Source organism: Ambystoma mexicanum, chromosome 10 (assembly GCF_040938575.1).
Source record: "Ambystoma mexicanum isolate Mex_15411 chromosome 10, UKY_AmexF1_1, whole genome shotgun sequence".
In the NCBI taxonomy this organism is placed as follows: domain Eukaryota; kingdom Metazoa; phylum Chordata; class Amphibia; order Caudata; family Ambystomatidae; genus Ambystoma; species Ambystoma mexicanum.
In genome coordinates, this window is record NC_090932.1 from 1575868799 (window position 1) to 1575884617 (window position 15819).

Genomic DNA, 15819 nt, shown 5'->3' on the forward strand with positions numbered 1-15819 from the left:
AAGCATGTGCCCAACTGCTTAAATTACAGCGATGACATTCTGGTGTTCGGCCAGACTCAGGAACAACATGATGACACTCTGATGAGAGTCTGCATGGCCTTGGAGGAAGCCCAGCTAACACTCAACAAAGAAAAGTGTGAATTCCGCAAGAAGACACTCAGATTCTTCGGACACATATTTTCAGAGAAGGGCATGACGCCTGACCCCGAAAATGTTAGTGCACTCCGAGAAGCTGCACCACCCGCAACAACATCAGACCTCAGATCGTTCCTGGGGCTCGCAAGCTACTGCACAAGGTACATACGTGATTTTGCGTCCATCAGTGAACCCCTGAGAGCTCTAACCAAACTAAACACCGAATTTGTGTGGTCACCCAAATGCCAAGAAGCATTCCAGATCATCAAGGACCGTATCTCAGACGCCCGAAACCTGGCGTACTTTGACCCCAAGAAGACAACAGAACTCGTCGTAGACGCCAGTCCCGTTGGGTTAGGCGCCATTCTCACACAACTAGACGACAAAGAGGGAGGCGAGAAACACATAGTATCGTACGCCAGTCGAAGCCTATCAAAAACCGAACAAGCCTATTCTCAAGCAGAAAAGGAAGGGCTGGCAGTCGTCTGGGCCTGCGAACACTTTCACCTCTTCCTATATGGGAAACCTTTCACAGTTGTGACGGATCACCAGGCACTCACTTTCATCTACGGCAACCCACAAGCCAAAATGCCACCAAGGATAGCCAGATGGGCACTTAGGCTGCAGGACTATCGATTCACCATCATACACCGGCCAGGGAAGGAACAAAATCCAGCAGATTTCCTCTCCCGGCACCCCAAGGAAAAGAGCGGACCAGAACAATCCATTGCGGATCAATACATCAGATATGTCATTCACAGCAGCACACCGCAAGGGCTCAACATGGAACAGATAACGAGGGAGTCCAACGCAGATCAAGGAATACAGACCATCTTGAGGTGCCTAGAGACAGGACGGTGGAAACATGCAAAACAGATACGTGAAACAATGAACGAGGACATCAAACGAGACATCACGTGCCTTTTGGCCGTAAAGGAAGAACTTGCGAAGTCTGAGGAAGGACTACTACTAAAAGGGACTAAATTAGTAATACCGCGAAGCCTGCGCCAGAAGGTGCTAGAGCTAGCTCATGAAGGACACCGGGGAATTGTATCCACCAAAAGGATGCTGAGGCAAAAGCTATGGTTTCCCCAACTGGACACCTCTGTGGAGGAGTTATTACAAAACTGTCCCACCTGTGCCATCGTAAAGCCGCACACAGTCCCGGAACCACTAAGAATGACCGCACTACCAGAAGGAACATGGGAAGAGATAGCCATTGACCACTTTGGGCCCATGGAAGGGGGTGAATACATTTTGGTAGCGGTAGATGAATACTCTAGATATCCAGACCTACAGGTCATCCCATCCACAGCTGCACATCACACCATCCCAGCACTGGATCGGATGTTCGCGATCTATGGCATACCGAAGGTTGTAAAGTCTGACAACGGACCACCCTTCAAGGGACAAGACTTTCAGAGATTCGCAGAATACATGGGTTTCCGTCATCGTAAAGTAACACCGCTGTGGCCTCAAGCAAATGGCACTGTGGAAAGATTCATGAGTAACATCAAGCGCACGACTCAGATCGCACGCCTCACGGGAGAACCCGTCGAAAAATTGCTGTACCAACTCATGCGAGACTATAGGAACACTCCACACAGCACCACGGGGAAGTCACCATCAGAAGTAATGTTCGGACGAATGATCAGAACGCGACTACCGCACGCGCCCGACATTGAAGGACAGTACGAAGAGGACGCGGAGATGAGAACACGAGACTCCCTCATGAAGGAACACATGAAAGAGGCTGCCGACCGCAAGCGCAGAGCCAGAGAGAGCGACCTGGCGCCTGGGGACATGGTCGTGGTCCGACAACAGCCACAGCGCAAAAACGCAACTCCGTTCAATGAAGAACCCCTCATCATCACTGGGAAGAAAGGATCGCTCATCACCGCAGAAGGAGATCACCGGTCCATAACGCGAAACTCTTCTCACTTCAGGAAGATGCCTGGTTTTCAGTGTTCAAGAAATTCAAGTATGTGTGACACTTTCTCCCAATGGGACGCCCCCTATGAGGGAGACAGGGAAGACTCTGGAGATGATGTGACACCAGGAGAATGGGTGGCACCATCTGCAGGTGTGGACCACCGACCACACCGAACCAGAAGGAGGCCTACTCGTCTCATCGAAGAAATGGGTTGAGAACGCAACTGACTGTTTAGTGACGGGAGGGTGTGGTGTCGTCACCAAAGTATCGAAGAGAGGAACAGTCCTCTCTCTCTCTGTTATTGGTTGTTGAGTGGGCTGCGCCCCACGTGACAGGAAGGGGAGGGGTTACCGCGTGGAGCGGCAGTTAGTGTCGAAGTTATATAAAGATAAGACGTGTTGCACCCCAGCTCCTGTGCCAGTCTCTGTTTAAAGAGAGAGAGCGGTAAGGAGTGTGAGGAGGTCCACCTACAGGACACTACAGGTTGGGTCGTGCACAAACCCAGTGCAGTGCACTGCACTGTCTGCAGTTGCAAACATCTGCACCGTCACTGCGTGCATGCAAAAGTAAAAGTTCTTCTGCAGTCTGCAGGCTAAAGGTACATTTATTTGCTTGCAGCTTGCTCATGTGTGCCGCGCGCCTGCACATTTGGAACGTGCCTGGGCTGCCGGGGAACAAACTGCACATGCCCCTGCACAATGCACTGCTGGGCAGCCTCAGGCCTTGGGTTGGTGGGCTCCCAGGATATCATGCCCCTTGTGCCCTCAAGCGCCCTTGCTTCTCCTATTCCACCCTTGTGCTACTTGCAAGAAACAGTGCTTCTTGTGTACACAGTTCCCTTGTACCCCAGTATTGTTTGCACCTCCAGTACCTGTTGCATTGTTATGGGAACCCCATGTGCCCTCCAGTGTCCCATCAGCTTTGCCAGTTCTCTAAGCAGCCCTCCCATTTCCCATGTTCCCCAGGGTTCCCTGTTCTCACAGTTCTCCTTCCACGCTCTTTGGTTCCGCAGTGGTCTGTATTCTCCACAGTGTTTCTTGCTCCCACGAAGGACTCCTTCCATCCCACAGTGCTCCTTTAACTCACTCCCACTGTTTCTTCTGTCAGGAAGTGTTCAGCACCCGTAACCCCTGTGCCCCTTCCATGCCTTTATATCACTGTGAATCCCCAACATACACATTCAGAAAGCCAGACCAACTGGCTTTGCTAAAGCTTGTTTCAGCACTCGCTAGTTCCTCTGCATCTTCAAATATAATGTCCAATGAAAGTAAGCAGCCCTTCACTTGTGGCAGGTCTTGGCTGCTGGAGCTGCCACAGAGCACTGTGGCAGATGCTGGATGCTGGAGTTGCCAGGGGCACTGTGGCAGGTCTTGGCTGCTGGAGCTGCCATAGAACACTGTGGCAGGTGCTGGCGGATGGAGCAGCCAGGGGCGCTGTGAAGGCTGCTGGCTGCTGTCGCTGCAAAGGGGCTCTGTGTCAGGTGCTGGCTGTTGTTGCTGACAGGGGGCACTGTGGCAGGTCTTGGCTGCAGTTGCCAGTGGTTCTGTGGGAGGTCTTGGCTACTGTTGCTGCCACGGGACACTGTGGCAGGTCTTGGCAGCTGAAGCTTCTGGGGGCACTGTGGCAGGTCTTGGCAGCTTAAGCTGCTGGGGCACTGTGGCAGGCCTTGGCTGCTGGAGCTGCCTGGGGCACTGTGGCAAGCCTTGGCTGTTGAACCGCCAGGGGGCACTGTGGCAGGTTTTGGCTGCTGGAGCTGCTATGGTTACTGTGTTGGGTGCTGACTGCTGTTGATACCAGGTGCCTCTGCGGCAGGTGATAGCTCCTGGGGAATAGTAGGAGGCACTGTGGCATTTGCTGGCTCCTGGGGAATACTAGGGGGCACTGTGACAGTTGCTGGCTGCTGGAGCTGCCATAGAACCCTGTGGCAGGTGCTGGCAGATGGAGCAGCCAGGGGCACTGTGACGGCTGCTGGCTGCTGTAGCTGCAAAGGGGCTCTGTGTCAGGTGCTGGCTGTTGTTGCTGACAGGGGGCACTGTGGCAGGTCTTGGCTGCAGTTGCCAGTGGTTCTGTGGGAGGTCTTGGCTACTGTTGCTGCCACGGGACACTGTGGCAGGTCTTGGCAGCTGAAGCTGCTGGGGTCACTGTGGCAGGTCTTGGCAGCTTAAGCTGCTGGGGCACTGTGGCAGGCCTTGGCTGCTGGAGCTGCCTGGGGCACTGTGGCAGGCCTTGGCTGCTGAACCGCCAGGGGGCACTGTGGCAGGTTTTGGCTGCTGGAGCTGCTATGGTTACTGTGTTGGGTGCTGACTGCTGTTGCTGCCAGGTGCCTCTGCGGCAGGTGATAGCTCCTGGGGAATAGTAGGGGGCACTGTGGCATTTGCTGGCTCCTGGGGAATACTAGGGGGCACTGTGACAGTTGCTGGCTGCTGGAGCTGCCATAGAACCCTGTGGCAGGTGCTGGCAGATGGAGCAGCCAGGGGCACTGTGATGGCTGCTGGCTGCTGTAGCTAAAAAGGGGCACTGTGTCAGGTGCTGGCTGCTGTTGCTGACAGGGGGCACTGTGGCAGGTGTTCGCTCCAGGAGCTGCCTTGGGGCACTTAGGCAGGTCTTGGTTGCAGTTGCTGCCAGGGGACACTGTGGCAGGTGCTGGCTGTTGCTGACAGGGGGCACTGTGTCAGGCAATGGATGCTGGACATGCAAGGGGCACTGTTGCAGGTGCTGGCTGATGAAGGTGCCAGGGGGAATTGTGGCAGGTGCTGACTCCTGGAGCTACTAGGGGGCACTGTGGTAGGTGCTGACTCGTGGAGCTACTAGGGGCGCTGTAACAGGTGCTGGCGGCTGGAGCTGCCATATAACACTTTGGCAGGTGCTGGCGGATGTAGCTGCCAAGGGTACTGTGACGGGTGCTGGCTGCTGGACCTGCCAGGGGCACTGTGGCAGGTGCTGGCTGCTGTTGCAGACAGAGGGCACTGTGGAAGATGCTCGCTCCATAAGCTGCCAGGGGGACTGTGGCAGGTCTTGACTGCTGTTGCTGACAGGGGGCACAGTGGTCTTGTGTTCACTCCAGGAGCTGCCAGTGGGCAGAGTGGCAGGCTGCAGTTGCTGCCAGGGGGCACTGTGTCAGGCAATGGATGCTGGGCATGCAAGGGGCGCTGTGGCAGGTGCTGACTGATGAAGGTGGCAGCGGGCACTGTGTCAGGCGCTGGCTGCTGGAGCTGTCAGAGAGCACGGTGGCAGTTTCTGGGGGATGGAGCTTCCAGGGGCACTGTGGCAGGTGCTATTGCTGCTGTTGCTGCTGTTGCTGCCAGGGGGACTGTGATGGGTGTTGGCTGCAGTGGCTAGCAGGGGGTACTGTGAGAGGTGCTTGATGCTGGGGCTAGCAGGGGGCTCTCTTGCATGTCTTGGCTGCTGTTGCTGCGAGGGGGCACTCTGGCAGGTGTTCGCTCCAGGTGCTACCAGAGGGAATTTTGCCATTCGTGCCCATCTACCATCCTCATCAAATGTTTTGTTAAAACATTTGTGGTAAATGTCATGTTAACACACACACAGCACTAAAAAGCCTGTGGAACCAATGTGCATGCAAGGCACAGACCGGTTACATTCCTATCCATGACTGATCCGGGGATCTCCAAGGCCTGAATGGCAAAGTAAACACAAATCTCCTAATTTAGATATTGTCAAGCAGTGTCTTCAGTCTTTCATACTTAGGAGTACCACGGGAAGTGGCATAACAAGTTGTTGCCATGAGGAAGCAAAGAAACAGCGTTTGTGGTGTGACATATGAGAATGGTCATTATTATTACATGTGGTGAGACTTCATGGTTAAGTAAACCATGAGTTGGGCTTCATGACAAGATAAACAATAGCATAAGTTGTGAACTGAACCCATTCCAGGGACTGTAGATAAGGCAAAGATGAGGTAATTTGCCCAAGATCACACACGTTGGTTAAGTGGTGAAATTGATTTGTTAGTGCTTTAAGAAATTGCCCCTTAATATATTCAAAGCTGTAAATATTTATTTAGGTTTCATGTGCTTAAATAATATTTTGTATTGTCATGCTTTGAAAAGTACACACATTGCAAATTACAGCATTAAAAAAAAGTATTTTTTTGCTTTATGTTCCCCATCCCAATAGACAGTCACAGTGGATCTGCCTAAATACATCTCCCTTGGGTTGTACAATTGTTGTGATTATTTCACACAGCATGCAGCATTATGCACCCCTCCCATCCATTTCTTATCACCCGCCATTCAAACCTCCAAAGGGACGAGAGTCCTTACCAATAGCCTCGTCATTGCTTTGTCAGCTTCACTTAGCCTCCAATTGCACTAAGAAGAGATGTTTCACATATATCGTTGAGCTGCTCTGCTGCCCTGGACTTCAAATGTCACAAGAAAGTCACAAGAAAGTGTGAGTGAGCGGGAAGGCTTTGATCCTGAGGGCGCAAGCCGGGACATTTGCATGATGTCGGACACAACATATTAAATCGGGGCAGTCATGCAAAATACGGGATGGTTGGCCACCCTAGTTACCAAGGGAAAACACAACTCCATTGCCTCCGCATGAAAAAAGTTGATTTATGTGACCGCCACAACATGTTGATCATGCACTGCAATCCTCCTTTGCTAGGGGGTTTTCAATGTTGGCGTTCAATGTTCAAGGTTAAACTCATTTCCATTTGCATTACCCTGCCTTCCGGAGCCTGTAACTCTTTTACTCCTGGGCAAATAAATTATAATCTATTATCCCATACATTTTCTGTACGGTTGGATTGTCGACTAATCCCTCCATATGGCATGGCCCGATATAACGTTAAAAAAAAGCGAGCCGGTGAAGGGTGCCCCGTTCATTGCTTCTGGGCGCTGAGGTTGTCGTTGATGCTTGGAATATTACCTTTCATGATCACCCAGCGAGCATTAAATGATATTTGTGTTGCATATTTGCCCTTACCCTTGCAGCTTGTTACATACTATGTTTTTAGTTGGGGGGAAAAGAAAAGCTGACCAAAAAATGCATGTGGTTTGTGTCTGCAGCAAAGTCCCTGTTAAGAGGGTTGTAAAGTTTGCGAGATTTGTGGACAAGGAATCTTGGACACCCAATCTTTTTGGGACCAGCTATGCTCAAGTCATGAAAGCCTTTTGACCTGGGAAGTGGTAACATTTTTACATGAACTGAGCCCTCTGAAGTGAGACGCCAAATTAAAGGATTTTATACTCTGAACTGCTTTTCTTTTTCTTAATGTTCTTCTGTTTTCTTTTCTTCTTTTCTCTTGTTTTATACAGTGATGATATATGTAATTTAATACGTATTGCTATTTTAATTTTGTGAAAAGTCGAGTTCTTTGACTAAAACACAATAAATAAATGTAAAAAGCAAAGTCTCAAAGTGTCCCCTGACCCCCCCCCAGATTGTATGTGTCTCCTATGCCCCTGAGCGGTCCTAACCGGTCTGTGCATGGGGTGAGTGGGTTTGGTCGGTGTTTTAGGGGGGTCACAGATTTCGCACATAACCGTTCCGGGGCGTGGGACTTGGTCACTCCCCCCACGATAGAGTATGTAATGATGATGTAATTGATGATGTGATGATGACGCGTGTAATAAATGCAGTTTATTGCATTCCAAATGAAGATGTGTTGTGCCCCTCACTGGCCCTGCCGCCTACATCGCCAATGACTTTTTAGCGCCTCCTGTGTCCTCCACACACAGCGCTGGAAAGTCTGCTCCAGGGGGAACCTCATGGTCACTTGTTGCCCAAGGACCGCAGGGCCGCATCCAAGTTAAGCTACATTCAGACTAGAGGTGCTAATAATTTTCGGGATATTTATGAACAAAGGCTGTGCTTCCTGCATGTGGGCATCGACACAGACAAGCCATCTTCTGTCCTTTGCCTGATTAGGGGCTTAATTGGGTCAAAACATCAATCTCAGGTTTATTCACACCTGCTGTGCATTGCCTCTTGCCATTTTGACCGCCCCTAGAAACGGCCTTGATCAGAGTGCTGAAAACGTGGAAGCAAAAACGGCCCTGTGTGCAGAATGCACAGCACATACACATAAAGATCTCCATAATATGAAAACGAGGATGCAAAAATAAAAATATGCACGCGATACTGTCCAAAAGTACACATACCAATGCCGAACAAACATATACATGCGAACCCCCAACTCATGAGCAGGAGCTAAAAAAACGGCTTCGGGTGTTGCTGCCACATTTTCACCTCTGTTCCCCGAATGTTTGAGTGTTAACGCTTTGGTGTTGAGGTCAGAGGGCAGAGACTATTAGTCAGCTGACATATACCCTGGCCCCAGAAGTAGCTTAACCTGTAACTATCGGTAGCCAGATGTATCAAGAGAGAATTGCTCTAAACGACAACCCCTTTGACCTCACATTCAAAGACATACAGAAGGAATGATTGCCTTTTCAAGGAGACAAGCCACTGGACTAAAAGAGCTTTATAACCAGTGCTGCAAATGGAAAACATTCACTCTGGGAGCCCACCACCCCCTGTGGGAGTGAGCTACTTGAAGGGGGCGGGGGTCTAGGGGTGAGGCCATGGTAGGCAAGGGGCAGGCTTGCTTAAAGTGTAAAAAACATAGGGCACAAATTAACACTCCATTCTATAGAGATGACTTCAAATGTGCACAAATCAAATAATAAATGAACCTGTCAATATGAAAGGTTATAATGTAATTGTAGCTTTAGTTTTTCCATCATGCAAAGCAATGCAAGCCAAACTCATCTCCTCTTGATTCTGTAATGCCAAGACTGAAAGAAACACATTGAAAGACTAGTCATGATACAATCTCCGATTTATAGTAATTGTTTTAGACAGCATGCAGCATTCTATACCCTCTAATAATTCAAGATGTTCACCCTTTAAGGGACATGCCAGGGATCATAGCTACTCCCCACTGCTGTGTATGCAGCCATCTAATGTTAATCGCTTACGGCTTTTAAATCCTCTGCTAAAACAAAGAGAAATGTTAATAAGAAAATCAACATATCCCAGTGCCAGTGGGACCCGTGGGTGTCCTTTTAATTTAAATGTGTCAAAATGTAAAAGAAAACAACAAAAAAATGTCAGGGCTCTTGTGATCTCAGTAGTTCGCCTGTGACCACTGGGAACAGCTGGCCGATGCGGGTGCAGTGTTTTTATGACAGCTCGGGCATGGGCTTTTGGTTTACTCGGACCTGATATCTACACAGGCAATTTTTGCTGGATTCAGGGTCCAAGGAAATCCATCCCAATTATTGCAAAAACGAGCCATGGCGAAAGCAGCTGCCAAAACAGGATCTCGTCGCACCACATACCTTCCACGCAGCCGCCCAGGTCTCCCTTTTCCAGCAGGAGGTAGGACGGAGACTCCGGGAAGAATGGCACCGTGACCACCTGGATCAGCGCTGTGATTCCGTTCAGAGAGATCAGCAGTGGCCACCAGGACTCGGATCCCAAACATTCACTGCAGAATCCATAACACAGGTTGTTAAGAAAGCCCAAGTAGGGACTCGTTATTCAGTGCATCCTTACATTAAATCAGAACCAATCAGGTCTAAAAGGCTTGCATCAGCAGAGTACATTAATTCGATGGGACTTCTTAAATGCTGTGTTGGGGGGGCACCAGGCTTTTTTCTTCCCATTGTTTCTGCTGACATAAAACATAAAGGGGGGCTGGGGGCAAACATCATGCATTTGTAATATTGACGCTTTTCAGAGATGATCACCAAGCTCAGAGATGAAGGCAGTGTGTGAACCCTAAAAGAAGATACTTCTCTTTTAGTCACTGGATACCTCCAGTAGGACAGGCCCATTGTCAACAGCAGACGTCAATAATAGGTGTGCACAGCACATAAGCAGGCTCTTGATATAGCACACGCCTAAATAGAAAGCAGCAGAGCCACGGGAGGCTGGCCTATAGGGAGCTCTGGAGTTTCCCTGTAGGCCTCTGCACTGTGTGCCTCTTTTGTATGGCAACCGATTTTATTTCCAAATGTTCCCATAGGAAAAGGTTTGGGCTTGCTGAAAATCTAAATAAATGAAAATGTAACTGTTTGTTCGAAACCTTAAATGTCCGAAAGTCCTTCACCAATTGCTTTGAAAGTTTGACACCACGCTGCATTCGAATAGGCGCGTATTTTTATATACCTACTATACATAGATGTCACACCTGTGACAGGTAAAAACATACCTTTTCTGAAAAACAGCGCCATCTGTTGGACGTAAAAGCAACACACGCTGGCTCAAATACATGCCGAGGAAGCAGCAGAGCGACGTGCAGCCAGACTTTAGGATGCACGGTAGCGAGCACAGCAATCGCATTCTACAGCTGCAGATCTGCTTCGAACGAGACAGGCTGAGAGTGGCTGAGCAGATCAGCGTCAAACACGACTCCGTGCTCAGCAATCACGCGGCTACAATCGCCTTGCATTCTGGTTCTACCCAGCTGATGATTATAGTTTGAGCCGGCATGTTCTCATCGGCACCATGACTGAAGTGTGTCCTTATTGCAAGGCTCTGAAATTTGATGGAGAAACAAAAGGAATGTGTTGCACTGCCGGGAAAATTAAACAGCCTCAACTTGGAGAACCGCCAGAGCCATTAAAAACTACAAGCATTGTGAAATAAAAAATATTACAAACGTGCACTTTCTCTTTTCTTTCTTTTCCATTTAACCAGACTGAGCCACAGCAACGCGTGGCCGTCGCTAGCAAGTGCTTAATATGGGGACACTTTGAACACTCTGATAAGGACCAGTAGCTTTTCAGTGTCTTGGGAGACATCCTTTATCGTCCCTATTTTTAAGAGGGGTTTAAGATCTGACCCTGTGAATTATAGGCCCATTACAGTGATGGATGCGGATAGTAAAGTATTTGCATCCATCATCCTTTCCCATCTGAATATATCCGCCGGGAAGGCCGGGAGACTTAAAAAGTTACAGACAGGCTTTCGCACACAACCCGGTACAGTCTTAAATGGATGCTTAATCAAATGCTTACAAGAGTCGGCCTGGTCTAAGAAATATGTGTCCATTTATGTAATATCAGTAGATTTATCCTCTGCATTTGGACTGGTTAATCGTAGCCGACTATGGTCGAAGATGCGTACTTGGGGTATGCCTAGGACCTTGTTGAAGATTTTGATTGGATTACATAATAATTGCACCATTCAAGTGAGGTTAAACCTAGGTGGATTTCGGCCCACGTTTATTCAACTTATATGTATGTCTCAAATGTTGAGTACTACTTATTGAAGGGCACCTTTATTTCTCCTAAAATGGCAGATATTAGGTACATGTGCTCTGCATATTCAGACAATGGTTTACTCTTCAACTGTACGCCAGTTGGCCTACAAAGGCTAATTACTTCTTTTGCTAATCATGCATAGGAAAATAATTTAAAAATGAATCCTGTCAAGACTAAAGTTAGGCAATTAGCAACTTCATATAAGGTATCTAAATTTACAGGGATTTTGGATAACTTTAAGTTAGAAAAATGCTGAAATATGACGTAGTTGGGGTTTTCTTTAATAAGCACGCCTAATAAAACATATCTCACTGAATTTTTGAGTACAATGCGATTGCCCTTGCTTGCCAAATGCAAAATATGGCAAGTTCTCTATCCAACCTTTGTTGATCTTCTTTTATGGAAACGCGCTTCCCAAATTGCTAAATGACATTGAAATGATGCAAGCCTGGGTCCTTGAGAAATTAGTGTAATTAATTGTATGGGGCCTTTATCTGACAAAATGCTTTGCTATTGCCTAAGTACATCCAAATGGCGGCAAACAGGTACCAACTAGGCCTGAAGTCTTTGCTGATTCCTGCAGAATTATGGTATCTTTCCTTATTTCATAATAATGTAATATAACCCGATGAGGGGGCATTACTGGTCGGGTGCTGCCCCTGAGGCCGTTTCCATGGCGGCCATTAAACCCAATGTAAAAGTAAACAATAACGTGTCTGCCTTGGGAGGGGCGAAGGGTAGTCCCTTCTCCCTTTCTATGGCGGCCACTCGCGGAAAGAACTCCGGGACGCAGCGGTTCACGAGCCTTGTCAGGTGGGTAAGGCCCGGGCGAGGGCCAATGAGCTTGCTCTTTATGAGCTCATTGACCCTCCCGGGTACTAATAGGTTAGATCCTCCTAAAGATTCCATCTATAGTGATTTTCACGCACTGCTGAGAGCTAAGAAAGAAAAGAGTGTTACTACTCTGGTGGATCATTGTATCAGTCTACTTTCCCATTTGGGAGCAAGGGAGTCGGATCACTTGGAGACTTCTTGCTCCACGTGTAACGGGTTTTATGACCCGGCACACTCCGGTCAGAGACTTCTGCTACTGACACTGAAGGTGGCGCACAATAAACACGCCATTTTATTTTGATTTGAACCCTGGATTCTTGGTTTGAAGAGGCACCCAACCCGTCTCACACCCACCTTATCAAACACCCCGTGTCGCATTGGACTATGACCCAGGCCGGTGTGAAACAAAGAAATATTTATTTAAAATTTAAATTCCCCGAAAAATCAGACCAGAATAATTTTTAGGGCAACAATCACCAGTGTGGTGACAAAACGAATGCAAAATGTTATGATACAATAGATTCCACTTTCTGACATCATCTGCATCAACTTCACAGAAATGAAAACTAAATCACTCTTTTTCACAATCATGGATGTCACTTAAGTTATGCACTCCCCCTGCAGCACTTCCCCAAACACCTGATGACTAAATTCTGTGTGGTTAGAAAGCAGTGGCAAAGAGTCGGCAAGAAGAGGGAAAAAATTGAGCAAAATAGCATATGCAGATTGCACTTGTTACTTGTAGGTCAGTTTACACTTGCGGTGGGATAGATAGAATGGAAATTCGTGTGCTGTACTAAAGAGGCAAGGAAGCGGACAGGCTACTGAGCAGGGTGTTAAAGCACCATGAACACAGGTGAGTGAAAAATCGATTTTGGGAGGAACACCGTGCAACAAAAATCACATGCAGCAGAATTGCAATCTCTTATTTCACTCGAGCTTTAAACTAGTAAACAGTTAAGGAAATGGGCTTAGCAATCAAAATCGGAAATCTGTTTTTGTGATGGGGAACCAAGGTACAGAACAGGTAGGATATTAAGGGAAGGGATAACTCTTATGGGATGATGATATGGGTTTTATGGGAAAAAGGCAAATCGTTTTTTAGAGAAAAGCACAAGACAAGGGCAAATTCGGTTTTCGATGCAAACTGGCTAGTTTTACTAAGACTATATATTAATGGCTAGAAAGAAAGATACTGCAAGCAAGGGGGTTCATTTGCAATTTTACCCAGCTCACGCCATGTATCTCCTTATAGGGGAATTCATTCATTTATTTCAAATAATACTAAGGATTTACACAAACACTTAATGGAAAGGAAAGATGCTAACAAATATGAACTAACAAGGATTCTTCTAGCTTAAGGGTAAACAGAGGATACTAGCATTTTGGGATATGATTAGGGTTTTTATGGGATTTTAATAGGGTTTTGCACAAAATACAAGGGAAAAGAGCAGGATATGCAGTTTTAGGGTGCAGGGTGATGTTGATACTTACAAAATACACTTGAGTTTGGTAATTTGGACTGCCAGCCGGGTCTCTGGACAGCAGGGCCTAGGATCTTTTCACGGGCAGCGGGGTGAAGAGATCTGGTCACAGGGACGGCTGGGCTCTCTTGGATGGGAACAGCTGGGCAAAGTCTGGTCACTGTGGACAGTGGCCTTTCCTCCATTCTCCCTGAATTATTTGGATGAATGTGGTTCTGGATAGGTGGTTCTGGAAAGGTAGTTCTGCCTGGATCTGGGTCAGCTATCTCTGGACCTAGTTCTGGAGTCTTGGAATCTTGCAGGGTGAATTTTGGATGTGGAATATCCTGTGCCTCCCTGTCTACTTTCTTAAGTAGGCAGCGTGACATCATAGGATTTTTACAATATGGGCGGAAGTACCCTGGACTTACCCCTTGCATGGGATAGGTCAGGCTACTAATGCCCCCACCTCCCTCTGAGCTGATTGGTTTAGGGGAAGTGGCCGCAGTGAGTGCGTAATTTTATGACTCCCATTGTCTCACAAGCCTCATTTTTCACAAAATGAGTTATGAAACAAAACTTCATATTTACAATAGTTACCACCATAAAAATCAGATAGGTAGATCCCATATTTTACAAGAGATATGCCGGTTCGAACGCCAATTCTGTGCAATGTTGCATCACCCTTCAGCATAATTTCACAGTTTTCAGGAGGTACATAACAGCTAAAATTCTGCAAATGGCTACGTATATACATACTAGTATCCGGCATGTTCTCCTCATATTTAATGTCTGCGCCATTTATTCTTCACTCAGAAATGCCTTTTTACTGCCATTCCAGTCCACCACATGCCAGGAAGACACACATAGTGTTATTTTACTTGTCCAAAAATCACATAAAAGACTGGCATAATATCAAATTGTTGCTTATTTAGGGTGCAGAAACAAATGTCATAATGTACAGTCGTTCTTTCAAATCAATGGGATGAATTCTTCCCGGATGTGGGCGGTGCTCAACCCCCCACAGCAAAATGTCCCTGCCAGGCCTGGCTTGCTCAAGGGTTTCCATGACTACCCTTCGAAGTCCTCCTGTGGATACTGGGCATGAATGGAGAGAAAATCACACCTACGAGGCAAAACCAAGGGCTTCACCTCCACTCTTTGTCCTTGGGGCATGTCTGCCAGGCAGCCTGGTGAACCTTTTAATTATCACACTATCAGGTCCCAGGGAACAGAGCACATGAACTCTGCAGTATCTGTTCCTGGGTAGGTGCAAACTGGTTTGACAGAAACTCCTGTGCCTAGCTGGGATGATTTGTCTTTTGGGGAAAAACCAGCCCAATATACATATTTCTTGAGCCCCTCTTCACACATGTAAAATTGTGGTTCTGTGTGAGCCACAGTTTTATTTCACATTTAATTTTACAAATGTAATTTTCCTGCTTTTCCAGAAGCAGGTTTACACATGTTCTTTTTCTCTCTGTTACTGTCACACAAATCGTTTTCTATTGCATTAACTTTCTGAAAGGCTCGTCCCAGATCTGGTCAGTTTCTGGACACAGAGATGTGATGAAAATAGTTTCTTGGCAACTGACACGATGTAAGAGAGAACATCTTTCCTTTGAGGTACTTTGTGTGTGTTGATTTATTTCAAAAAGTCAATCCAAGCTGTGCGCACGTAAAGCAGAATTATTTTGCTTTTCATGAACTTTACTTGATGAAAACAACGCCGTTCTGTGAGGGATGGCCTTATTTGATGGCATTCACATGCAATACACTGCATAAATAGACAAAACTGTGAGATTTTGGGAATGAAAGAAGGCACAAGTGCGATGCAGTCTGGAATGCAAGACATTTTCTTGTGCAGCCTTGTGTTTTTGAAATGATGGCACAGCAATGCAGAGCCATTCTGTATTTAAGTTATTTTCTCTGGATTCACATGAAGGGCAAGAAAATACATCCATTCTTGGTGTGGCTGTGTTCAAATCTCACCCCCATGTGCTTAGTTGACAAAAGCACAGCCGTTTTTTGGGTGACTGCTGAAACGCAGTTTTTGTTGTAGGGGGATCTGCCTTAGGCCTTAAATGTACCCCACACTTTGAACAGCTGTTGTATCAGAGTGTCTTGGTCAAAACGGTAGATACTCTTCATAAGTATCCGACTCTCATGTGTATATATAAGAAATTATCACAAAAAGTGGGAATTGTGACTCCCC

At 47.3% G+C, this 15819-nt stretch overlaps 1 protein-coding gene across 4 annotated transcripts in view; it reads right to left on the bottom strand.

Moving 5' to 3' along the window:
- The window catches only part of LOC138492611 (solute carrier family 2, facilitated glucose transporter member 11-like), a 419436-nt gene that overhangs the window by 175309 nt on the left and 228308 nt on the right, over positions 1–15819 (bottom strand). For all 4 annotated transcript variants that reach the window (XR_011276228.1, XM_069619902.1, XM_069619903.1 and 1 more), the window contains one exon: positions 9379–9527. Coding sequence is in view for 3 of the 4 variants with exons in the window: in XM_069619902.1 (XP_069476003.1) it covers positions 9379–9527 (149 nt within the window). In the remaining variant the exon portion in view is untranslated. The remainder of the gene's footprint in view (positions 1–9378; positions 9528–15819) is intronic.